We start from the raw sequence: 26,407 nt of genomic DNA on the forward strand, positions 1-26,407 counted from the left end.
TGTGTGTATGTGTGTGTGTGTGTGTGGTGCAAGGTAGCAGATATAGACGATATGGAACAATATTGTAATAATGACACTCGTACGTATTTGAACATAATCATGTGGCTCCATTGAGTGACACCAATGGTTAGAAAACAACGCTATGTGGGTCATATTAGCTAAATACAGTCGGCAGATGGCAGCTGAGCCAGCTCTACCCATATAATGACGTCACATCCAAGGGTGGACAGGTAGAAGCCTGGGCTCGTGAGGATTGGTGATTTTTAGTACGTAACGGAACTCATTTCAAAATTGACTTATAGAAAAAATTAAGACAAAATTGAAAGCTAGCTATTTAGTGACTTGTTAACCAGTTAAAGTATTACCTACAAAATCAAAACTTTTCCAGCCTATCTAGTTTTAAAGAATTATGTAAATTAAGTATGGAAAAGTGTTAAAACATCCTCACTTTTTGAAATAGTGAAATATCTAGCCATTTCGACTTAATACGTATATCAAAAAAATTACACCATATAACCGATCCTCTCAGGCATTCAACACTTACCTAGAACCAGAAAAAGAAGCATGAAAAATATAAATGTACAAAAATTCCATTAAAATCTTAACTCATTAAAAACTTGCAAAAGATGGCCATTTTCACTTAACGAATATTTAAACGCACTTTACAGAGTCTGAACTATCTTTTAAGGCATTCTACAACGAGCCAGACCATCAAACACAAACGTATACAAATAATACATAAATTATAGTTTACGTTTACTATGACTAAACCCCATTACAAAACCAACATATTTCACTCAATGACAGTGTGACACACTTAGAAGGGCATAAGCGATTCTATATCATAAAGGCCCATTTATAGCTTGAAATAAAATATCTCCAAATACTGAGATGGAAAATTTGACCGTTAAGATGGCCCTTACGCCACAAAGCACCACTAAACGCCACATATTTACCAAACAAAGACAAGGGAAACACTTCAACAGCAATGAAAGATTCAAACCCTAAAAACATAATACAAAAATCGAGGAATGAAATTAGGAAAAGATAAGAAAACGTTATTTTAACTACTGGGTGGACAAAGCTAAGTTGCAGTACCATCAGTGGACCAGCTACATGATGGGGTGGCAATCTTGCCTCTCATAACACCAAAAATAGGCTATATCGATATCATGTGATATATTGATGGGCAGGTGGCTCCACTATGAGCTGTTTGGCTTACAATGAGTGAAAAAATAAAGGCAATAATAGCTGATTATAGGGACGAGCTGCCTTTCTCTAAGGCCAAGCTGCCTGACTGCTTGTTCACCCTTCATTATCTGCCTAAATTTCCATCTTTTTCCCACTCTCACATGTTACGAAAACCTAAAAAAAATAATGCAACAAAATCAAAAGCTATCTTCATAACCAGTGATATCTGACAACAGGAGGAGGAGGAAGGGCTGTTGCATCATCCACGTCTCCGCCACCTGCTATCCCCAGACGTGCTTCCTCCTGCCCGCGCCACCCGACACTAGAATCGCGTGGCGCCCGTAAGAACACCGCGCACTGACCGGTGTCACATGCCAAAGTGTGACAGTGTTTAGTTGCGTCTTCTGTGCATGCGCGGCCCGGGAGCGAACGACAGACACTATATATTATGTCATGCCTATAGCTATGACAGAATGTGACAGATGATATTGTGTGAATTTAAACAATTCGATTTTTTTTTTTTTTTTTTAATATTACAGTAGCCATTGGCTTTCAGCATGTATCGGTGGAAAGACTAGTGCCTCACTATGGTAGAAAAAGAACCAAAGAGCAGAAATATCACTATTTGTTTGATATGGGTGGCCTAAAATATGCTGTGACTGAAAACAGCGTTAATATAGCTCATTCTTCAATGATACACTAAACATGGGTCTTGAAATGTATGTCATACCTTCTCCATAATCCCGTTGGATGCTTCCATGCCACTTTCATGTCACAGCAGGCCGCGGCGTCGTCTACTTCCGGATCGCGCATGCGCAGAAGACGCATCTAAGCACTGTCACAGCCTCACTATATCACGGGACACCGGTACCACCTTAGCGCGGTGCCCACTATAGCCATAAATAAATAAATAAATTCTTGGTTAAGTTAGATCCATAGTTAGGTTAAGCATTTCATTGTTTTAACATCCCCCCCCTGTATATTTTCAGTGTAAATTTTTGGTTGCACTGCCAAATTAATAAACCGTATATTATTATTATTATTATGACCAAGCAGCAAGGTGGATTGAAGTAAAGCTACCCCACCCTGCCAGCTGCCCACCATTACATCTTAATAAGTAGTGCTACTTGGTAGTGCTTAAGCTTGGTGCAGGAATAAGTGTGTGTGTTTCACTGTTTGATCTGCTGCAGTCTCTGACGAGACAGCCAGACGTTACCCTACGGAACGAGCTCAGAGCTCATTATTTCTGATCTTCGGATAGGCCTGAGACCAGGCGCATACCACACACCAGGACAATAAGGTCACAACTCCTCGATTTACATCCCGTACCTACTCACTGCTAGGTGAACAGGGGCTACACGTGAAAGGAGACACCCAAATATCTCCACCTGGCCGGGGAATCGAACCCCGGTCCTCCGGCTTGTGAAGCCAGCACTCTAACCACTGAGCTACCGGGTGTTTGTGATTAACTGTTTAATCTGCTGCAGTCTCTGATGAGACAGCCAGACATAACCCTATGGAACGAGCTCAGAGCTCATTATTTCCGATCTTCGGATAGGCCTCAAACCAGGCACACACCACACACCGAGACAACAAGATCACAACTCCTCAATTTACATCCCGTACCTACTCACTGCTAGGTGAACAGGGGCTACACGTGAAAGGAGACACACCCAAATATCTCCACCCAGCCGGGGAATCGAACCCCGGTCCTCTGGCTTGTGAAGCCAGCGCTTTAACCACTGAGCTACCGGGCCGTGTGTGTGTGTGTGTAATAGCAATAATAACATTGATAGTGGTGGTTGTGGTGGTGCTGTGGTAAATAGGCCTTTGTAATTTGTATAGTATGTATTTGTATGGTGTGATGGCTGGTCTGGTGATGGTGGTAGAGGTGGTGATTGTAGTGGTAACATCTCTGGTGGTGGTAATGTAGTGACGTGTGGTGTGGTGTGGTATGGTATGGTATGGTATGGTGGTGGTGGTGTGGTGTGGTTGAGGTACTTTGGTGTGATGGTGGTGATGGTACTGTGGTGTTATGGTGTGGTGAAGATGGTGATACTGTAGTACTGGGGGTGTTGTGTGTGTGTGTGTGTGTGTGTGTGAACAATTTTAACCATGTATGTGTGTATGTATAATAACTGTCAACTCTCTTGTTTACTCATTCCATCCTTCCATCTTTCCATCTCTATTATTCTTCCTACTGTCTTTTATATGTATATATATATATATATATATATATATATATATATATATATATATATATATATATATATATATATATATATATATATATATATATATATATATATATATATATATATATATATATATATATATATAAGTATTACTGTTTCAGATATCTCAAAACTTGTATGGATCTAAGAATGTTAGAGTGAATATATAAGAAGAGGAAACTGCCTTTCAAAAATGATATATTTGTCCTTATATAGCAAAACTAATCTAACTATTCAGTCATATTAATTAATTATTATCTTCTTGAGACTTAAATTAGTTGTGATTAGTGAACATATTGTTGACAGCTGGTCAGGTAAAGAAAAGCACTACTGGTCAGGTAAAGAAAAGCACAACGAAGATGTGCAGGGCAACCACTCTGGAAAGAAAAGAGGGATATTATCTTTAAGGAAAGGGAAGATAAATGCCACATTTCATACAAAACCTTTACTAATCTAATTTCCTGACTATTTACAAACTCTAGCTTGAGATGACTTCCTCTCACAAAATCGTACTTCAAAATAGAGGAAACATTTGACATTGAACAATATGAAGCACATTACAGCAAACATTTTCACTTACAAAAAAATATTGGCAACTTGTACAGAAGCTTTCACAGCCATCAGTGTGAACATTCTGAATAATCTTGCATTGCTGTTTAAAATTGTTCTCTTTTCATCTCTTAAAGGGACACAGGTTTCATACACTCTGGAGCCTCAAGAAATAGTAATACAAAATATAGGTCTCTATAGTAGAGTAGAGATGAAATGTGCATCTGTCCCAGAGTTTGGTCAGTCCAGTAGTGATGATGGGCTGCCAACAAGTAGCATATGGCTCACAGAACAGGGCAGGACATAGTTGGCTTCCCTGCTCACTACCTAAAGGCTTAAAAGGATTAGCAGTGAGAATATTAAAGAAAGATTAAGGCATCTTTTGGTTTATATATATATAGATATATATATACATGAAATGCAACACTGTAAAGACAGGACAAATCACAGAACATCCAATCTTCACCTACTGCTATATTTGTTACTGAAAATAATTTTCTTTATATATATATATTAAAATAATGAACTTTATAGTTGTGTGATGCCTTGACACAGAAATGAGTGGTGGGTTGCAAGAGAGCTAAGCAAGTGATCATGTAGCATTTGGCATGAAAGACTAAATCTGCACACATATTCACCCCATTAGTTTTCAATCTGAAGCTGAAAATTTCTGTCCTTCTGATCTGATACATTCTCTTTTGACATTTTTTTTGTCTCATTTTAGCAGACTAATTATATCTCTTTACACACACACACACACACACACACACACACACACACACACACACACACACACACACACAAATTTTTTTTTGTATATATAAGAAACAGGATGGATGACAAAATTACCAGCTCATGATATTCATAGGAAGAGGTTGCTGATTTCCTAACTCTTTCAATAATTGCCACTTAATGCAATTGATAAATAATCTCATGATGCTAATGTTTTTTTCTTTTTTTCCGAGAAATGACATTTCTGAGCTAGTCTTCATCTAGAAAAATGCCTTCCTCTTTTCTAAAATACTGCTCAAGATGAAGGCTTTTACATTACAAATTCCATCGCTTATAACAATGAAGAGTCTGACTTTCAGTGTGTGATAAGTGTTACCTATTTCAGAGAGCATTTTATCCTTCAACTGATTCAGGAGCCGTTCTCTCTTAAACTCAATTTGTGTGGTACGAGATGATGATGATTTTGTTACTGGTGGTGGTGGTGGTGGTGGTGGTGGTGGTGGTGGTGGTGGTGGTGGTGGTGGTGGTGGTGGTGATGATGATGATGATGATGATGATGATGATGATGATGATGATGATGATGATGATGATGATGGTGATGATAATGAGAAGTCTTATGGTATGAACACTCAATCCCTCTTGATGAGCCATTCATCACACTTGGGCCTTGACACAAAACAATGGCCTCTATCACTGGGTAACTGGTCTGTGACTAGAGAGCAATTCCATGTTTGAAAGAAAACAGTACAAGTATCCATGCAATGGCCAGGTAAGATTACATTGTCATACTCTTGCCTGAGTCCCTCCCACTGTACACAACACTTGTACAGTTAAGAAGCTGATATGGCCTTTTTATTTTCTACTATACCTACAGTGCATTTTTTAATATCTAAAATGTGATATATACACTACTTTGTGGTACCTGTGATACCTCAACACTTTTTCTCAAGTTATACACATTGCAAATAATCTTATCTTCCACATTCTACAATAGGTTAAATCCTCTAAAATAAAATAAAGATTTTAAGGTTCTAAAACTTTGTGATTCATGATTCCTATGTAGTTTTCCTTTTCATCAAGCTGTTCACATAGTGTGTCAGTTTCTATTTGTTTTTTTCATGGTGGTGTTACTTTTGCCTTCATAGATAGCACTAGTTTTCAAAGCATGGCTAACTGACTCTGCAGCAAAGGCATCAACAAATGAACAGAGATCTCTATGCATATTAAAGGTGTGCCTGACTAGTTGAAGTTCCTGCCAAGTATTGATGTTGCTGTACTCTGCTTGCCAAAGTGCTAAATGAATCTACATTTTTTTCTTTATAAAGTAGTGAAATTATTTCATCATATTTTATACAAAATCACTTAGAGGTCTAGCAAATACAAAAGATATACAATCTAATGACATAACAAATTACACACTTTCTTCTTATACTGTACTGATTTAGTAGACACTGTATGCATGTTTTTAAAATACTATACATTTCCAATGATATCAGGTTGATGGAAAAGGACGCTTCTAAACAGGGTATTATCTTTTCTCCATTTCAACATAAAGATATATTGACCTGAACTCTAGCTAAGATAATATTAAAGGAATCTCAAGAATACTTTTAAAGACAGCTTGCAATAATAATGTTTGTCATCCAAGAAGAACCTGCAGTGGTTAACAAATTGCTCAATTCCCTGTTTTACATCTATTTTCAAAATGTCTTGTGCATTCATATTCTGCTTGATATTCTCTCTCTCTCTCTCTCTCTCTCTCTCTCTCTCTCTCACACACACACACACACACACACACACACACACACACACACACACACACACACACACACACACAGAGATTAATCAATCAAATTAACTTTATAACAATAAATCTGCTTTCTCCCACACCCATTTTTGGTTATTTTTTTCAGCTTTTTCTTGAAACTGCACCGTGGCTGTGCTACTCATTCTCAGGTACCATTCTAAAGCTGCTAACTAAATATGAAGGATTACATACAGCCTCAAGTAATTTAAGAAGTAAAACAAAGAAAGGAATATAAGGACTGCAATTTGAATGGGACAGCTGTAGATTTCCCTGCTTTAACCACCCAACTGGAGGGAGATTCTGGAGGGCACAGCACTTTACTGATAAAGACAGACTGAAGAATGTTTAGGAATCATCTACTGATGCAGTAAAGGATGAGATCTTGTGTATAATTTCCTTGCCCGTTACAAGTGAGATCTAATATATTCTTTGCATTATTCTAAATGATTCATTGTGATATGAATTTTGCTCTTGCTGACACAGCAATTAATTAACCTCTAATACTAGTCACCTAGGACCACAGTAGCAGTACTGGGTCAGTAAACCTTGTGAACCACATGATTTTACTCAAACATGCTCTCAAAATCTTCAGGTACAAGAACAATGTATGCCTTAATAAGAATTAATTTCATGTCTAATAATTGTAATATACTTGAGTATCTCTCAAAGCTGTATTTTCCATTAAACTGCTTGCCCTATACATCTGTTTATATCTGATATGGGACTAAGAAGCTTACACTGTAAGAGAATCATATTTTGATATCTATAGTTACACAGTGGAACCTCAGTTACTGAATGCCTCCTTTTTCAAAACCATTTTTTAAAAAAAATTTGGATTCACAATTGCTTTAGTTGCCATACCGTAATTTGGTTCTCAAAGTTACTTGATTTCAAATACAAAAAGACAAAGCAAAAGTTGTCATTTATTATCATATTTCCATAATTTTTGTGTATTTGGAGGAGAAACAATATGTAAGACAATAATTCAATCTTTGAAATAAGGTAAATGCAATCCTGTTGAAAAGTCTCAATGTAAACAAACAGTTTTCCTGACACAGAAGTAATATCAAGTCATCACTGCTGCAAAAAGTGAATTTTTTCAGTAGGTTTTCCAAGCAGCAAGATAAATATTATAACATTGATTTTGGCAGTAAGTTGGATGCTCCTCCCTGTGTTACTCTATAAGGATTCCCTCACAATGTTAATGACAAGGAAAATATCTAGTTTGAAAAAAATCATTAAACGAATTCTGTGCCACTAAGTTAATTCATTGTCCTCTCTGGATGAATAATTTCTATGCTGGAAGTGCAGAGCTGCCATCTTGACAGTAGGAGTATTGGTTATCAGCTGCTAAGACAAGGTGCCTGGGTGTACGAGAATAGATTAATCCATTTTACAGTGATTCCTTTGGGAAAATAATTTCAATTTCTGGGCATTTTTGGATTTTGAAAGGCATTCATGAATTAATTAAGTTCAAGAATCAAAGTTCCACTGTTTAACATTTTAAGGCTTATTAATAAGAATAGGCAAGTTTCTGTTTCATGACAGCACCATCTGCAGCTTCCCTCATTAATATAACTGCTTCTTGCTGTTCCTTCTTTGTTCTGTTTATGGAAATGCTTTCCCATCTCAATCACTCTGCTTTTCACATGTTTTCTCTTCAAGCAGAATAATTTCATGACAGCAGAGTATTCTATATATTAAATATAACTGATTTATTCAGTGTCTACCTTAAAAACCACACACTATAGAAAAAAGGTAGATTTAATTAGGTAAAATTGTTAGATCCCCACGTCTTGTACATAAAATGTAAAATCTTGTATATAGACAATTATTTCATAACACATGCTACTAGTGTGCTCCATGACTCCCAGTCGTCACACTACGGACTTCTCTACAACAGTAGTTGGTCATGCATGCTGTGAGAACACCGGATCCTACTTTATAAATCTGTCAGTTCAATTTCATAGCTTAAATATGATGCAATAATATCAATTAGCATTATTATAACATTAATGGAGCATCATTGTGGTAAAATACTTCTGTTACTTTAACATTATATGGCATGAAAACTTGTGGCAGTGGTCCTACACTCAACTGGTAGAATACTATATGCTGGGCATGGTTCGTTGCTTGAAAAGTTACTGTAAATAGCTCACCTGTAAATACAAATACACAAATAATAAATACTATACAAGCAGTGAAGTGAGAGTTAGTGACAGCTTGTGGATTGCCCTGCCCACCTCACTAAAAGCTTGATGTCCTTGGCTGCCTAGCTCACACAATGGCTTCCTCAGTCATACTTCTCAGCCACCGGCAGCCTCACAACACGTAGTTGGTTCCCATAGTCACAAACGATGGTGTCTGCCACAGGCATCAAGTGGCGGATGAAGACACTTTCATCACGGTCACCCAAACGGACAACACGCACTGGTGTACCCGAAGTTATGTCCCATACTGTTAAGGAACCCTGTGGAATACCACCAGATCACCAGATGAATCTCAATCTGTACCATGCAGTAAATGAAGCAATATAACACAAATACTACTACTTCACAGCTCTATGGAGAATATCCTTGCTTGCCACTTGACAGACATACAGCAGGTCCCAATCCCTCTAAGATTACCAAGATTTTCTCACAGAAGATGAATAATTACAAGCCACCTTAAGCAAGGGGACTGAGTATATGGCTTGTGTTAGGTCTCCAACTACTTTGTGGAGAATGGCAAGGTATGAAATGGGGGGATCACAAGTGATAAAGACCATAGTGAGTTACACACACAAAGATGCACACATACACACACACATACAAAGTTCCTCTTCTACATTACTATAAAGAAAGATCTAAATAAATTGGACAACATGGAGTTCAAGCAATTAAAAATAAATAAACAATAAATGAATAAACAAATACATAAATAAATAGAAATTAATAAAAAATCCATTATAAATATTATGTTTGCAATTTTTTTTTTATGCTATTATACATTAAGCCAGATTACATACCAAATGTTTCAGAGTTTTATCAACAGCAGGCAAAAATTAAGATAAGCAATTAATACTTTTTGAATTAATTTCCAATTATTTCAATTTTTCATTATGTCAACGCACCTGTCTGCTAGTGATGAGAAGCTTGTTGGTGAGCATGACCATACTGGTGCAGTACATCTGTGTCTGTAATGAAATAGCTAAAATTATATAAGTATCAACACAACCTAAGCACTAATACATCTAAGAACATACATCAATAAACATTTAAGATGTCTATATGTAGAAATGACAATGATCTGATAGAGATGGACATGTGATCTCAATTCCCAGGCATGACTTCACACACATACCATCTGGAGGGTGTTTAGAAGGTGACCTTGGAAGCGTTCCCACACACACAGTTTGTCATCCTCTCCTAAGGAAAGAATGTAACTGGTAGTGCAGGTTAGGGTGGTAATGGCCCCATGATGTGCCTGAACACTGCAAAACAAACAAAAAAATACTTACATTCAATCCACAATTGTAACACTACAAATAAAATACTAGTGGGCATGGTAAATGGATCTCATCACCACAATTTTGTTTATGGTCTTATTTATGTTTAAAGGACTGGAAGGCTTAATTCTCTCTTTCTCTGTGATTTAAGCAGCAATGCCCAAATAAGACAGACCTGGCAGAGCAACAACCTCCACCTTCTCCCTTTAGCACACTACCTTATAATATGTTGAAACCCATTCCCTACTGCTAGCACCTCTTTCACATTTTCATCTACTTTTTTTTATCATCAAAATCCTTAGTTTCACTCATATACACATTTTCCACCATCTCTCCACTCATCATTTCAGTAATTCTTAACACATTCAATCACTCAACACTTCGTTTCATTTTTCATGCATTTCAATGTTGAATCTGCTTTCAATACTCTGCTTCACTCTCATACCATATTAATCCAGATAACCAAAAACGGTAACTCTTTTTTACATTATGCAATCTTGACTTCTACACCTAGTTCTTTGAAATTAGTACTGATAATGCATTCTTAATCTACTGACCAATGTCTAACAAATATAAAACCTAGAACACATCAATGAATAAAAAAATTTCTTATAAATATCAGTATTATTATAAAATAAAGTAAGCAAATAAAGTCCATAACTCACCTGTACACACAAGCCCCTGTCACAACATCCCAAACACACAACATGCCATCCTGGGAACCACTACCAATGATGGCTCCCACACCAAGGTCCACAGCCACCTCCACCTCGCTGCCCAGTGCCTCAAGGCTGCCCCCGTCCACAAAAACAGACGTGATGGGACCACAATGGCCATGTAAGGTGAACAACGCACTGCCGTCAACCATACTAAACACCTGGAGCATACCAAGGTAGAATAAATAATGCAAGAAAAACCATGGTGTATGAGTACACATGTTGAACCACATATATACGACAAGAATTAAAGTTATGTGCAGATTATCACTATTACGTAGATATTAATTTTAACTTTCACTAGAGTGCTCTTCTCATACCTCCCTTTTTTTCTCTTTTTTTCCAAACTTCATCACATGACTTCTTTGGGCAAATTACTGAAAAATACTTCCACAACCACAAAATTCATCAAGTTTCAGATATCCTTATCTTAATGATTTTTTCTTTTTGTTAAATTCAATTTTCACACACACACACACACACACACCTTGAGAGTATGGTCATGGGCTCCAGTGATGAGACGAGTGCGGTCACATGTCATAACAGTGATGGGTTGCTGGTGTGCTCGCATGCCTGCATACCGCACAAGCCGCAGTGGCTCATCATAACTAAAGGTCCAGCCGCTACCACTGCCACCACGACTGTGGCCTGGGTGGGAAGAAGAAATACTTAGTAACATGTTCCCATAACTATGGCACAAACAAACAATACCTGGATGACTTTCTGTGTATGTGAAATGTGGCATCTGATGAGAAACAGAAGCAAACATCTTGTTCACTGTCATCAATTGTAGCATTGCCAACACACACACACACACACACACACACAGAGACACACACAGAGAGAGAGAGAGAGAGAGAGAGAGAGAGAGAGAGAGAGAGAGAGAGAGAGAGAGAGAGAGAGAGAGAGAGAGAGATAACATGGGACTAATGTAATAGAAGAGGGCATGAAGTGTATATTAAATAGGAATAGGCAAAATACATGTAATTGACACTGTTAGCAACAACTAAATTTGCTTCCATATCTTCTTTCAAAAGCATATTATAATGAAGCATTTTTCCATGAAATATTGAAGATTAATGAATCTGAAAATTCCTTCAGTATTAGTAATAGCTATTAGTTACATGCCATCAAATGAAAATTGTGCTTTAACAAGAAATATCCTAAATGAGTATGGGAGTTGTACTAATTTACTTAGTGCTTACACATGAAAATCACAGTTTTATGACCTTTTTTCTGATGTGATTCCAAAGTATTTGGGATATTTAACTATGGCCTTAGTTATTCAATTACTGTTCAGCACATACATGTGGATGGACAGAGATAAACTGCCAGACAGAGCCATGGTTACCTGGCCGCAGCGACTGCCGGAACTGGTGAGGAACATTATCAAAATGTTGGTGGTGCAGTGGTGATGCAGTGGGAGCTGCAGTGGGAGTGCCTGAAGGTGTGACAGTAGTTGTGGCCTCAAGCTGCAGCATGTCTACAACACCAGACAGCCGTGCTACCATCACACGGTTCCCAGACATCCGCATGGAGGTGACACCACCAGCCCTGGCCCTATCTTCATATACACACTGTGGCAAAATACATATGTATGTAGAACAATAAACTATAAATCCTAAGTCAAGCATTTATGTAGTTAAATCTCATGAGACCAACACTGCTCTATCAAGAGTGAAGACTAACCTTGAGCAAGCAGCTGTACATATCCCAGACTTCCACCCTGCCTGAGCCACAACCAACCAATACCAATGCATTCTGGCACTCCAGGCACCAAATTGGAGGCACCTCCTCCCACTCTAGAGACACTTGTCCAAGGAGAGCTTGTGCAGAGATGCTGCCTGAACTTAAGTTTCTGCCATCTCTGCCAGTTCCTAAATGCTCAGTAGAAGAGGTGGAGTGGGGCAAAAGGCAACGCCCTGGCTGCTCTCCACAGTCTGAAGTCTTCCTAGCACACCTTTGCCTGTGTTCCTCCTCTTCACGCAACACCTTGCGGTGCTCTTGGTAGAACTTCTCAAAGTGGCTGAAGGGACTACTGCCAGGGGAATCAGTTGCTGGACTGCTTCGATGGAAGTGAAGGTCAATAGCTGGAGTGAGATCAGGGAAGGCATGGAAGAGACCACTGGACTGACTTTTAGTCATTTCTTGCATGTCTGAAGCTTCTTGATCACTATCCTCCTCCTCTCCCAGTGGCCCACAGCTGCACAAGCTGACACTACTAAGAAAAATAAATGTCTTAATACAACACAAGGCAAACAATTATTCCATATATCAATATGCATTAAACTTCTATGCTAACTTCAAGTCTACATTGTAATCATATACTATAAACATTTCTTAATAAAAAGGATAGAGAAGAAATCAATGAAAACACATGCTAAACCAATGACATATACAATATAAAAGTAAAAAGAAAATCAAAATCAAAACAGGAAGGTCAACAAAAATGACAGATAGCATTTAATTTAGTTTGGGAAGAGGCTGTGACAAAAATGGCTGTGAAAAGGAAAATACAACTGAATGAAAAGTAAAAACACACAGCACCTCCTTTCATTGTCAACACTGGCTCTCTGCATGTAGCTGCAGTCACCTGGCTGTGAACGAGGCGAGCCAGACTCATAATCAGAATGAACCTCCTCTCCCTCATCTGGAGAACCCTCACGTTGCCCAGGCTTAGGTTGGCTTAAGAGAAAATTATAAACGCTGGTAATATTTCTTTGGTTTTGATACAGACAATCTGATTTGTTCATATAATCAGAGAAATTACTAGGCAGAGACTGTCATAAACCCTAGTTGAGTGACTGACCTGTGTCGGTTGATACTGGCAAGACACTCCCCAGTGCTGGGATCCCACACCCGGATGACACCTGCCAGACAGGATGACACCAACACCTGCCCGTCTGTACACATGCATTCCACATCATACGGGTGGCCAGCTAGCACCAGTGGCAAGGCATCACCAATGATCTGAAGTGGAGCAGGGTGAGCTATGAACACAACTTTGGTTTCCATGAGTATTTAGTGTGCACCATCATGTTCAAGAACTGTCCATCAGGTGAACACTATTACCAGAAAACAGTGGGAAGAGGGAATGAGCCTTAATGATATCTGAAGTGAACAGAAACTGTCTATGTTTGGCTACTCATACTTTGGAGAACGTTTAGTGGAACAATATTCTATTACACCTTCCTAATAAACCAAGGCAAATGTTCATCATGGAGAAAAGCTATCACTGTGACAGAACAGATGATATCATTAATAGATCTAAACTGGCAAAACCCTAGTTTTTGGAATAGAAAAATGGAAAAGTATATGGACAGAAAAAAAAAAAAAAAAATGCATGTGAGCACTGCTTTAAAACTTTGTCAGTCTTTGCTCAGTGAACAAGTAGGATCTGGTAAGACCATTTGCTTCCACATCTATTTCACTGATTACTGTACTCATATCATCATCCTATTACTGCTTGATAAAACAACAATGTTTGCTCAACAAACAGCACTTAAAGGAGAAGGTATGCCTTATAAAGAAAATAAAATAATAAAGACATAACTTTGGTTTTAAACTTATATTATAAAATTGAATAAATGAAAAACTGAATTTAGATTATACTCTCCACAGCACAACCATGACTGACTGCAAAAGTAGAATTTTAACATTAATCATAGCAAACTGTTAAGGGGGACTAAGGAACAGAAGAATTCTCAGACACACCTCTACTGTACCAATTAATTCTCAATCAGTTAAAATGCTTGACAAAGCTACCCTCAAACACTGCACTTCCACTCTTGCATCTTTCCCAAGCCAAGTTACCTGTGATGACTCATCCCGGTGGCCTTCCTGGCCCCACCAGGAGGCCCGCCATTCAGCATAGTTCCTGGAGCAGACACAATGATAGAAGGCAACCATGGCATACACCAAAACCAGAAGTGCTGGAATCACTAACACAGCAGTCACCAGCAGCTCCCCGGTGGATGACGGCACAAAGGCTGACTCTCCCTGCCAAGAAGCTTCATCCTCATCTTCCTCTGAGCTCTCTGTTGGTGACAGAACAAGATTTTTGTTTTCTTTTTAAGTCCTATCTGCAAGTATCACTTCCATCAAAACAATGGTTAAGAAAATGTCCATTTCCATTTCATGTAAAAACAAATCAGAAAAAGTATATCCTCTCGTGATCTAACTGGATTTCAATACAAGCTGCTAAATATAAGACAAGCATTTACAGGGAAAGTCACATCATTTCTTAATAATCAGCATAATGCCAAGATTTTACTTCTATGAAATGTTAGCCTATACTGAAATTATCACTTTATTAAAGTCCATAGCTTGATATAAAATGATGAGAGAGAGAGAGAGAGAGAGAGAGAGAGAGAGAGAGAGAGAGAGAGAGAGAGAGAGAGAGAGAGAGAGAGAGAGAGAGAGAGAGAGAGAGAGTGTTTCCACATAGTTAATCATCATGAGAATTTAATAAGAATTTCCACATATTTGTCTGTTCATTTGCTTTTGCAATACAATTTAAAAAATGCAGAGACTATGGACACCCTGTACAGTACAAGGAGGCCATTAATCACATGTAATCATAACACCTTAATGGTTCAAATCACAGAACAACACAGGAATGTTTTAATTTTGATCTTTTCTCTCACATGAGGGTAAGATGATGCTACAAAAAGAATAGAAGAAAAAGGTTTTTGTTGTTGTGTATGTCCATTACTCACCATGCTGCAGCATCCAGGGACTTCGGTTAGGATCAGTGGGATTGTGTACTTCCTGTGCTTCCTCTGGGGTGACAGGAAGAGACAGTAAGATGGGAGGTAAAAAACTGAGGTAGTGACCAGTAATGCTCATGTTGTAATAACTAAACAGGGTTGGCCAGTGAGAGTGTGGAAGGCGGCGCAGCAGTGAGCGGGTGCGGTGCTTCAAGAGCTTGAGGCCATTGTCCTGGCCTGCCGCACTACCATTTGATGTTGATGAGGGAGGTGTTGAAGGCTGTGAGGCAGGGCTGGATGGTGGCTGGGTCTGGCTAGTGCTGGGTGGAAAGGACTGTTGGTACAATTGGGTACTTCTGTTGGTGAGTGAGAAGATAACAGAAGGAAGGTCCCTTGGGTGGCGTAGGTTCTCAGCTGGCTCAGAGAAGTGTTCAATGAGGCCTGAGCTATACACCATAAATGCAATCCACCCCACAAATACACACATGAACATTCGTTGAAACATGCGCTTTTTAGCCAAAAAGTAAGCCACCCTTAACCTCTTAGGCATAGTTTCAGGTCCCCGGGGCTTAGTCTGGGGTCGAGCCACACGATCTTGACCATTGCAATCGACAGAAGTCCCTGATGGGGCAGTTCGACGATGTAAATTAGGCACAGAAGTTCCACATGGACCAGGGGTACCAGGTAGGATCCTGAGACCTGAAGTAGGGCCAGGTGGCTGGTAACGGAACAGTGGATTGACAGAGGGCACCACACTGTTTACTACAGGAGGTCTGCGCTGATCTTCCGAATCCTGATAGCGGTGCAAATCAATGGATAGTACTGCAGTCAAGAAAATTAGCTGAGTGGAAAGGTCACACAGCAGCACTACAGAACCATAGATGCAAAATTCTTGTACTAAGGGAATGAAAAGAAAGAAGGACACAGTGACAATAGTTATCATGGTGAGGAAATATTTGGTGATCGTCCATCCCTCCCGTGCCAGACCCTGGGCCACCCTAATCTTGGTATCGAGATGAGCTGGGGTCTGCAAAACGGCACGCATCAAGGCCATGCTATTCTCAAACCCTATAAGACCAGCCAGCACTGGATATACAAATTTTCCTTTGCTGTGCAGAGGTCGTAGCCCAAAATAGGCACAGCAGCCTACTGAGACACAGAGAGAGGCAATGAGGGTGGCCTGTACACTGATGGCCATCCCCAACTTGCTCTTGAACATATCCATCTTCAGAATGGAAAAGTAGATAGACACAAATAGAACACAGTAAAAGATGATGAGGAGGAACTCCCACAGTGAGAGGCGGGAAGGAAAGTAAACATGGGTCATCTCTTCCCGCCCCGGCTGGACTGGTTGGTGAAGCGGATACCTTGATGTCAACTCGTGCTCCAGGCCACGCACAAACCTGCAGATATAAGATATGCTCAGATGTGATTTATGGAAAACCATTGTCATAAGATGTATAACTGAGAAAAACAAAATGAAGAATTGTGTTAACAGTTATGCAATATTCATAGGGAGGGCTATCCATTAGTAATACAGAGGATTTTTCATAATAAATAACTGTGAACAGCATTACAATGCAAACACTCATAAAAGAAAAACTTCCTCAAAATGCACACCACATTGCTGCACTGATATCAAGGTTTATCATGATTACAGGTTCTTTAACAAAAATGTACACAAAATGAAGAGATACATATTTCATACTTAAGAAGGGGAGACTACTCTACAGTATGGATGGTTGGTGGTACAAGACAGCGGGAAATTTTTTTTCAATTATGAATACCAGGCTATAGTCTGAGATACAAGTTATCTTCCTTATGGCAAAACAGTCCTACCTCACTCCCCCCTTGGCCCATCATCTTGTAGTGACAACACAAGTGTACCATAAAAATATACTTTGTGAATAAAATTGTGCACCAACAAGAAAGCCACTACTGGTCGTTTCCTGAACCAGATACCACCAAGTTCATACAAACAAAACACACCATGATCTCTACCACTTGACCCAGTAAAGCAGCAAAGGTGGTTACTCACTCCTCGTTGTAATGCTTCAGTGCCAGCGTAGCAGCATAGGTGATGACGCGCTCAGGATTCCTGCTTCTCCTGAAACCAATTTCTCGGGAGGGCACCCCAAACAGGATATCTGCTACATTGGTCTGCCCTTCATAGCTAGCCTGGAAGGGGAGGCAAGGTCAATTTTGTGCTTAAGTAATTCTTATTTCTTTTATTTTTTCCCTTTATGTAGGAGGGACACTTGCTGTTTTTCTCACCACCCAGCTGCTAATTCTATACACAGGCCTCGTCCAACCATGGAGTATGCTTCACATGTATGGGAGGTTCCATTTCCACTCAGACTACTCTTTAGGCATGGTGGAATCAAAAGCTTTTCATTTTATCAAATCCCCTCTCTCTAACTGACTGTCTACATTCATCTCTTGCTACTTCCTACTGCTATTTTCATCCTAACTGCTCTTCTTGTCTTGCTAACTGCATGCCTTTCCTCCTCCTGTTCATTCTCTCAGCACTGTTTTGTCCATCTCTCTGATATCTAGGGCAGAGCATAGAGTTAATCCATATTTAATCTAAAAGTCAAGTGTTATCACTTTTCTTTATCATATAGAGAAACTCACCATGAGAGAGTTGACTGTGAGGAGGACACTGGGATCCTGAAGGAAAGAATGTAGGTTGCGGGACCACAGATCAGCAGGAGATAACATGAGGCAGTTGTAGTGAGGGAGCACCTGACCAGCTGACTGCATCTTTTTGACCACACCTTCAATGAGCAGACACTCACTACCCAGTGTCACACTCTCACTGCAACAGGGGATGGAATGACATTAAGGGATAGGTTAGGAGGTACTCTTATCCCCCCCCTTCTCTCTCTCTCTCTCTCTCTCTCTCTCTCTCTCTCTCTCTCTCTCTCTCTCTCTCTAATGTTAAGCTTACTTGTGATGGAGGTGATAATTGCTGATGGTCTGTGCCAAGTGGAACACGGAGGAAAGTGGTCCCCGATAGCTGTCACTGATGGTGAGGCCTTCCTGCCATGGCACCACCCCACTTTTCACCACAATCTGGAAATATTTACATCTTTACAATGACAATCTACAGTAAACCTATTCTTTGGTCACCTATGTGATTGTATACCTATAAAGATTTATCTTATTTCTTCCTTCCAAAGGAATCCTTCCAAAAACCCTTAATAAGGGTCTTCACCTTCACTTATTCTTACAAAACAACCTCAGTTCAGTCCAGTAAGTCCCCACCTGAAGTATGTAGGCACGAGGAGGACCCTGGTACCAAAGAGGGGTCGGGGTTGGGGATGGATCAAGCCGGATGCCTCCCTCTGGGGCTGGAGGAGGCACACTATAGTTGAAAAGTGAAGTCACATATTCCTGGGGCAGGTAACCAGGGAGAGGCAGGTGCCACAGAGGGGTGCTGGTGGAGGCAGATATGCATTAGCTTATTTTTCCAAAGACATCTGCTCAAATGTTAGAAACACTAAATCAAGCCATTTAACTACCCAGCTTTATCTTAACCTATAGACTGCCATCAATATTTCTAGACATGACAGGGTAACCTTGGTTAGGTTACTATCTTGCATTGAAAATACAAACACTACTAAAGCATAGTACAACACCTACCACAGGATGAGGAAGGAGGTGAAGGCGAGGAAGATGACTTTCTTGGGATGTGTGGCCACCAGCAAGCCATAACGGTAATAACCCTGAGCCACCATGTCAGGTAGGGCACCAGATGGCCCTCCTCCACCATCCTCAGCCATCTCATGCACTCCTTAGATCTCCACACAGTCTAAGGAATAAACAACAGGTTGAAAGTTGATAAAAACTATACAGCTTACCCACAAAATACATAATCTTTTAGAAGGACAAAGTCTTTGTTTAGATTAGTTGGTGTTGGTTATCAAGTGGTAGGTCACCAAACTGAATGTTGAAGTTTTCTTTCAAGCTCTACAAGTGGCTTCCAAACTTTTCCTAAGCGAGTGCCACTTGGAGGTACCATACAGTCTCTGCATATCACCTGGTTCCAAAAAAACTCAATTCCATCAAATATCTTTATATTCACAAGTAGAACACACAAATGGACTAACAACAAGGAACACAACTAAGTTTAATATGAGGGATGCATCTATTTCTTCTCCAACAGCTAAATGCCATATTATTTTGTGAAATTTTTAGAAATCAATCAATTTAATTTTACTAAAAATTGCACATGATCCCGAAAGTGTCCACGTACCACCTGGAAGGCCTTTGTGTACCTCTAGTGGTACATGCACCACAGGTTTGGAACCACTACTCTATACACACCATTCTCACACACATGAGAGAGAGAGAGAGAGAGAGAGAGAGAGAGAGAGAGAGAGAGAGAGAGAGAGAGAGAGAGAGAGAGAGAGAGAGAGAGAGAGAGAGAGAGAGAGAGAGAGAGAGAGAGCTGGCAATCTCCACACTAAACTAGTAACAATCTATGCCACCACTATTCACTATTCCCACATGCATTAATCCTTAACTCCAGTCCTTCATCCATGCCCTCAGAGAACCTCATCCATACAATAACATCCAGCTCCCCACCATCGTGCTCCATCTCACACAGCAAAGACTACCTGGCCAGCAAAGTTATCCACAATTGGGTTCCCAGCTGTGCCAGCCTTAGTGGTGCCATTTTATTATTTTTAATGTAAAAGGGCTACTGATCAAGGGCACAAACACATACATGTATATGAATATAAAAGAAATTGAGGAAAAATTATATATATATATATATATATATATATATATATATATATATATATATATATATATATATATATATATATATATATATATATATATACACACACACACACACACACACACACACACACACACACACACATATATATATATATATATATATATATATATATATATATATATATATATATATATATATATATATATATATATATATATATATATACGATACAGGAGAGAAGACCCACAAAGGGCGGTTATCTTCATTATATCCACTTCACAACATTTAGGAAAGTACATATCCATCTTCAGGTACAAAAGGGCTGTAAAATCACGTAAAAGCGTTAAAAAAATGACCAGACGCAGTGGTCCTACTACTTGCTCCTCCAACAGGTAAGTGGGGAGGGCGACTGGCTTACCAGTATTTATAGGCTCCTACTCACAAAATGGCAAAATCTAATTGGTACAATAAGAATTTCCTATCCAATACAAAATAACGTACAAAATTCTAATCTGTCATAGCTAATGCACAAAAAGAGAAAAATTCAAAGGTATGATGTACAACAGTTAGTCTATTACAGAAATATTTTAGTCTGAACGAAATACTCAATGCTGATTGGTTGAAACAAAGTACGTATACGAACCTCCGACTCCTAACTATGTTATAATGACCCTATCTCACCATTATAACATAGTTAGGAGTCGGAGGTTCGTATACGTACTTTGTTTCAACCAATCAGCATTGAGTATTTCGTTCAGACTAAAATATTTCTGTAATAGACTAACTGTTGTACATCATACCTTGAATTTTTCTTTTGTGCATTAGCTATGACAGATTAGAATTTTGTACGTTATTTTGTATTGATAGGAAATTTATTGTACCAATTAGATTTTGCCATTTTGTGAGTAGGAGCCTATAAATACTGGTAAGCCAGTCGCCTCCCACTTACCTGTTGGAGGAGCAAGTAGTAGGACCACTGCGCTGGTCATTTTTTTAACGCTTTACGGTGATTTTACAGCCCCTTTGTACCTGAAGATGGGATATGTACTTTCAAACGTGTGAAGTGGATATAATGAAGATAACCGCCTTTGTGGGTCTTCTCTCCTGTATCGTACATATAGACGCCTGTTTTCAAGTCATATATATATATATATATATATATATATATATATATATATATATATATATATATATATATATATATGGACAAACAGACATACATAGATTGATGGAGAAGGCTAGATCCTCTACCTGGGCAGCTTTAAGTTCCCATCCAGCATGTTGAACTAAATGTTAATTAAGCATCTGTCATAACTAGTGGTCATCTTATTCCTTTTCCATCTTAAGTGGAATAAAATAGGAGTGATTACAAGAGGATGTCAGCAACTCTCTGAGATAAGGAGCTAAATAATCAGTCTTGTTGAGCAGGGGAAGTACGTACAAGGTTAAAAAAAAGTTTGTAGTGTCATTCAGTGTCTTCTCAGTGCTGATAACAAGGACTATAGGTTAATATGCAGAATATAAGTGTTGCAGAGACACCTAAGTTACTAAGCACCAAAATTACTTGCCTTCCACTCACTGTCTAAGCAAAGAACCATCTAGAAAGTTTTCAACAGGTACAAAATCTCATTTCCATCATTACTACCACTACCATAAATATACAATTACATGGAGAACTTTTCCATCAATTCAAAATACCCTAACATTGTTCAATCATCCACAGATGTCAAGTGAAGATACATGCTTTAGGAATCAAGGCAAAAAGTTATATAATTTTAGACTACATGCCGAATGCTTAGGTTCTCATCACTGTTGCATAGCCTATGCTGTAATAATTCATGTTTAGATTTTTTCTTTTTAATATAGGAAAGACACTGGAAAGGTCAACAAAAATTGCTGTAAAAAAAAACACCCATTGATGTGCCAGGTCCACACGGAGCTGAGTGTCAGCCAAAGCAAGAGAATAAGCATCTTGATACTTCCCTCTTGAAAAAGTTCAAATCATAGGAAGCTGGAAATCATAAGTAGACAGAGAGTTGAGTTTGCTAGAGAAAGGAATAACTGATTAGGAATATTAGTAACTCTTGCATTAGAGAGATGGAAAGATGAGGTCATAGGAGGAGGGGAGGCATACAGTTAAAAAGATCAGAAGAGCAGTTGGCATGAAAACATCAGCAGAGGACAGCAAGACATGCAACACTGCAGCGACAAAAAAGAGGCTGAAGACAGTGCAGAGAAGTTGATAAGACAAGAAACTTTAGATTCCACCCCGTCTAAAAGAGCTAAATGAGTGAAACCTGCCCAATTCATGTGGACCATACTCCATGTATGGACAGATAAGTTCATTGTACAGAGTTAGCAATTGGGAAGGGAGAGGGAGGATGAGAAAAATTGGCAGAGACAACTCAAAGCACCAAACTTGATATAAGCTGTTTTAGCTAAAATGAGATTTGAAGTGTCCAGTTTAGATTATAGGTAAAAGAATGTTCAGTGTAGAAATGATGGAGGGCTGAGTGTTAGTGAAAAATGAAGGGATAGTAGTCTAGGGGTAGTAGGTTGTGTGGGGTTGATAAATGGAGGAATTGAATTTTTTGTCGTATTTGAAAAGACATGGAAAAGCGCAGGGTGGTATCATCAGTATAGCAGTGGAAAGAACAAGAAGTTTGATTTAGAACAGGGGTTCTCAACCTGGGGTACGCATACCCCCAGGGGTACTTGAGAGGAATTTTGGGGGTACGTGGCAGGTTTCTCAAAATACTTCAGCTTTGAATAACTGCAAATTTGTTTATAGTATACAATGTGGCCTACATGTGCTAGGCTGGATGTGTCCTTCACTAGAACCAGGACACGTTAACAACGTTAATAAGGAAACTCTTGGAGTTATATCACTTGAGACGAAGCTCTCTTGGATTACAGTTGCCACACAACCTTGCAAACCTATAATATTTGTTCCGATTTATTATTTTATATGTTATTCACACACACAGTGACTTATTTATCACTATCATTAGTTACAAGTTGCAACTAGCTTGAAGCAACACTAGTTCACTGCCATAATGATCGAAAATTGTCTGATATAGTTCCTTTTTGGTAAATGTATTGAATCTAAGTCACATATAGTGTCTCCCTGTGAGGTACCAGTTCCTATCGACACTACCTCATAGAAACATACTAATATTAATTAAAAATTTTGTCTGCTCCACATATATAACACAAATTAAACTTAATAAACTAAGTCAATAAACCATGCATTTATTCTTACCCTTCCTGATGCTGCATTGTGGGAAAGGGGTACGTGATCAATACTGAAAGACTTTGAGGGGTACATAAGATTAAAAAGGTTGAGAACCCCTGATTTAGATCATTGATAAATAATAAGAGAGTGGGTGACACAACAGAACCCTGAGGAACACCACAGTTACTAGATTTAGGAAAAGAACAATGACTTTGACTTTATAAGTATAAATGGTCATGTCACATTGTACTTAGGTCATAAGTTGATGAGCCATTGCATTCTATTTCATGAGACTAATAAGGTAAGAACACCAGGTAACAATGTAAAGAAAAAGTTCCACATGTTTCCAAAGCTACAAGACCTTATGCATCTCCATCACCATGAGAATGTCTTCACCTACCGGTAAGGAAGATTGGCGCAATTTTTTGGGGTGCTTAATTGGGTTAGGTCTGGGAGGGCATAAACCTCCCAGCCCGGATAGGTTAGGTTGAAAATAAAATTGTAATATTAAGTGAAACTCCCGTAAGCATTCCAATACCCATATTCGGTTGATTTCTTGTCCCACACCTAAAACCACAAATTACCCAAGTGCCCCCAAGGTTGTTTGGGAAGGGGGCATGAGGGGGATAGAGGAATGCAGACACATCATAAATTTTTACTAAATTATCTAATTGTAAATGAAGACAATGTGAATTTTTACTAACATACCAGTGTTTTATAACACTATTCTACACCACTGTGGATAAAAAAAAATATATATAAAATAAATAAATAAATACTTAGCAGTGATCCATGAAACCTGGTTCGTGCGTTGGCCAATGCTGCACTACTGTAACACTCCATGTAATGGCCCACCAACCAGTCTGGTCAGGTGGGCCACAGAGCCAAGCATCGTCAGTCACACCTGCACCAACTTGGATACTTTTTCATGCACTTCACTTACATCATAAGGTAGTGATGAGCTGGAAACATGCACACCTGTCACTGACGGTTCTGGCCAGCCCGAGTTACCATGGCCAGTCAGTGTCTGTGTGGCCAACGCAATTCCGTGGCCACCAGCAAAAGTTATTTACTTCACACTTTGCTGGCATTCACTACAAGGCGAAACACTTGCAAAGCATCATGAGTCACTGCCGAATAGAGATCGTTATGTGCAGCCCGCCTAAGCATTAGGCCAGAGTGCTGGGGTGGCCAAGGTGAGTCACGGGCCAGCAGTAGCCAGCGCGGGCCACCACAAGCACCCTGGACTAGCGTGTCACGGCAGCACTCACTGGCACGCATCCAGGGCTAATCGCCGCTAACCATCTCAGGTTTCCACCGTACTGGCGATGCTAAACCAAGCACGCAGCGTCACACGACCCTCGGCAGACGAACCTCTGCTATGACCACCACCATCACCGCCGCCAGGGATACCACCTCCTCCCTCCCTCCCTCCTATACCCTTCTCCCTCTCCCCCAAAGAGCTTCCATTCACATCGCAAAAAGACTGTTGAGTAAGAAATCATCCCAAGATAGAGTGTACGAATGAAGGCATGTGTTTGATCAAGAAATCAAGAACACACCATGACGGTAACACATGATATGACGCAATGGCGATAACCTGCTGATTTTCAAATAAAATATGTAACCAATTTAGTAATTAAGCACTTAAGACAAATAATATCTTCATTGACATACCTGATTTTAAGTACACACAATGAGACGTTTATTTGACTTAATGAATATTCGGTAGGAAAGTATTGTATAGTTACGTAGTGCTACGTGGACTCCGTGCCCTTGAATGGGAAGCAGCGCCTACACCTCGATATCCTTCGTTAGGCAGAAAACTTTGCTAAAGGCTATAGTGTTTGTGGTCACATATACCTATAGCCCGAGACCTACCAACTATCACTTCAGCAATGAAATGGAAACGGAAAGTGCAAGCTTATAGATACTATGTAATACATATATATATATATATATATATATATATATATATATATATATATATATATATATATATATATATATATATATATATATATATATATATATATTAGTAAAAGAAAGGGCATTCACACGTCGGGAAACTAGTTTGAGGTAAGATAACAAGACAATAATAATAATTAACGAACTCCGATAACATCCAGCTATTATCACGCACACCAATGCATATGTCGCACATGTGTTTGACTACATTCAGAAGACTCTTACCACATGCTTTATTATATGGACGACATTTTCTTTCCACACGAGCTGCATATGGAGCCATTAGGCTTCCACTGACATATATAGGCCTTATCAGCATCCTTTTTTATTTTTTTATTTTTTATTTTTTATTTATTTATTTCGTGTTGGCATCACAGAGGCACAAGCTCCACTTGAGTGGAAGACGTCTCTGGTTGTTAACTGGCCATGTTATTAAGTGGAAAGTGCCCATTGCTTCCTTGCCGACACAAAATATGAATTACATAAAACATGAAAACCATCCCTCACCGTCTTCACTAATGTCTCATTACTTGAACACAAAAGCAAGTCAATACCTAGTATTCGAAGAGAAGACACATAGTGAGATATGTAGGCCTTGTAAATTTTAGGTGGCTGAGAAAATGATATATCTATTTTATTGTCATTACCTTTAAAATTATTATTACTATTATTATTACTACTATTATTACTATCATCATCATCATCATATTATTATTATTATTATTATTACTATTATTATTATCATTATTATTATCATCATCATCATTATCATTGTTTCAATTTCAGCTAACACTCACAGACATACAACATGGATAGGCATAAAAAAAAAAAAATGAAAAATAACATATGAATAAAATTAAATTTTAAAAAATCAGCTTTTTTCTGATGAAGTATTGAGACAAATTCGCAGGATACAGGAAACGGAAGATCGCGTGCGTGCAAGGACCTTGGAAGATTGTTAATGCAATGGCCACAAGTGATCACGTGAGCAGGCAGAAAAATTACTTCACGCAAGACAAATTAAAC

At 39.0% G+C, this 26,407-nt stretch overlaps 1 protein-coding gene across 5 annotated transcripts; it reads right to left on the reverse strand.

The window, feature by feature from the left end:
* Positions 1-3,855: 3,855 nt before the first annotated feature.
* LOC123520300 (sterol regulatory element-binding protein cleavage-activating protein-like) lies at positions 3,856-24,837 on the reverse strand. 5 transcript variants are annotated; one of them, XR_006679223.1, is made up of 18 exons: positions 24,357-24,837; positions 19,071-19,239; positions 18,693-18,864; positions 18,376-18,500; positions 18,060-18,243; positions 17,464-17,603; positions 15,435-16,828; positions 14,530-14,753; positions 13,526-13,686; positions 13,264-13,401; positions 12,406-12,937; positions 12,068-12,293; positions 11,204-11,364; positions 10,666-10,877; positions 9,856-9,985; positions 9,626-9,688; positions 8,757-8,983; positions 3,856-4,308 (listed from the first exon to the last, which is right to left on the reverse strand). XR_006679223.1 is itself a non-coding variant. In XM_045282479.1 (17 exons), exons 2-17 carry the CDS (start codon positions 19,208-19,210, stop codon positions 8,807-8,809), a joined length of 4,176 nt encoding a protein of 1,391 aa, XP_045138414.1. In that variant the 5' UTR covers positions 19,211-19,239; positions 24,357-24,837; the 3' UTR covers positions 3,856-8,806. The 5 variants fall into 5 exon arrangements, 4 of the variants coding, with proteins under 4 accessions (XP_045138414.1, XP_045138413.1, XP_045138416.1 ...); XM_045282479.1 differs by having other exon boundaries at positions 3,856-8,983; positions 12,406-12,934; XM_045282478.1 differs by having other exon boundaries at positions 3,856-8,983.
* Between the last annotated feature and the right edge of the window lie 1,570 nt (positions 24,838-26,407).

The sequence above is a fragment of the Portunus trituberculatus genome, chromosome 46 (genome assembly GCF_017591435.1).
Source record: "Portunus trituberculatus isolate SZX2019 chromosome 46, ASM1759143v1, whole genome shotgun sequence".
Classification (NCBI taxonomy): Eukaryota; Metazoa; Arthropoda; class Malacostraca; order Decapoda; family Portunidae; genus Portunus; species Portunus trituberculatus.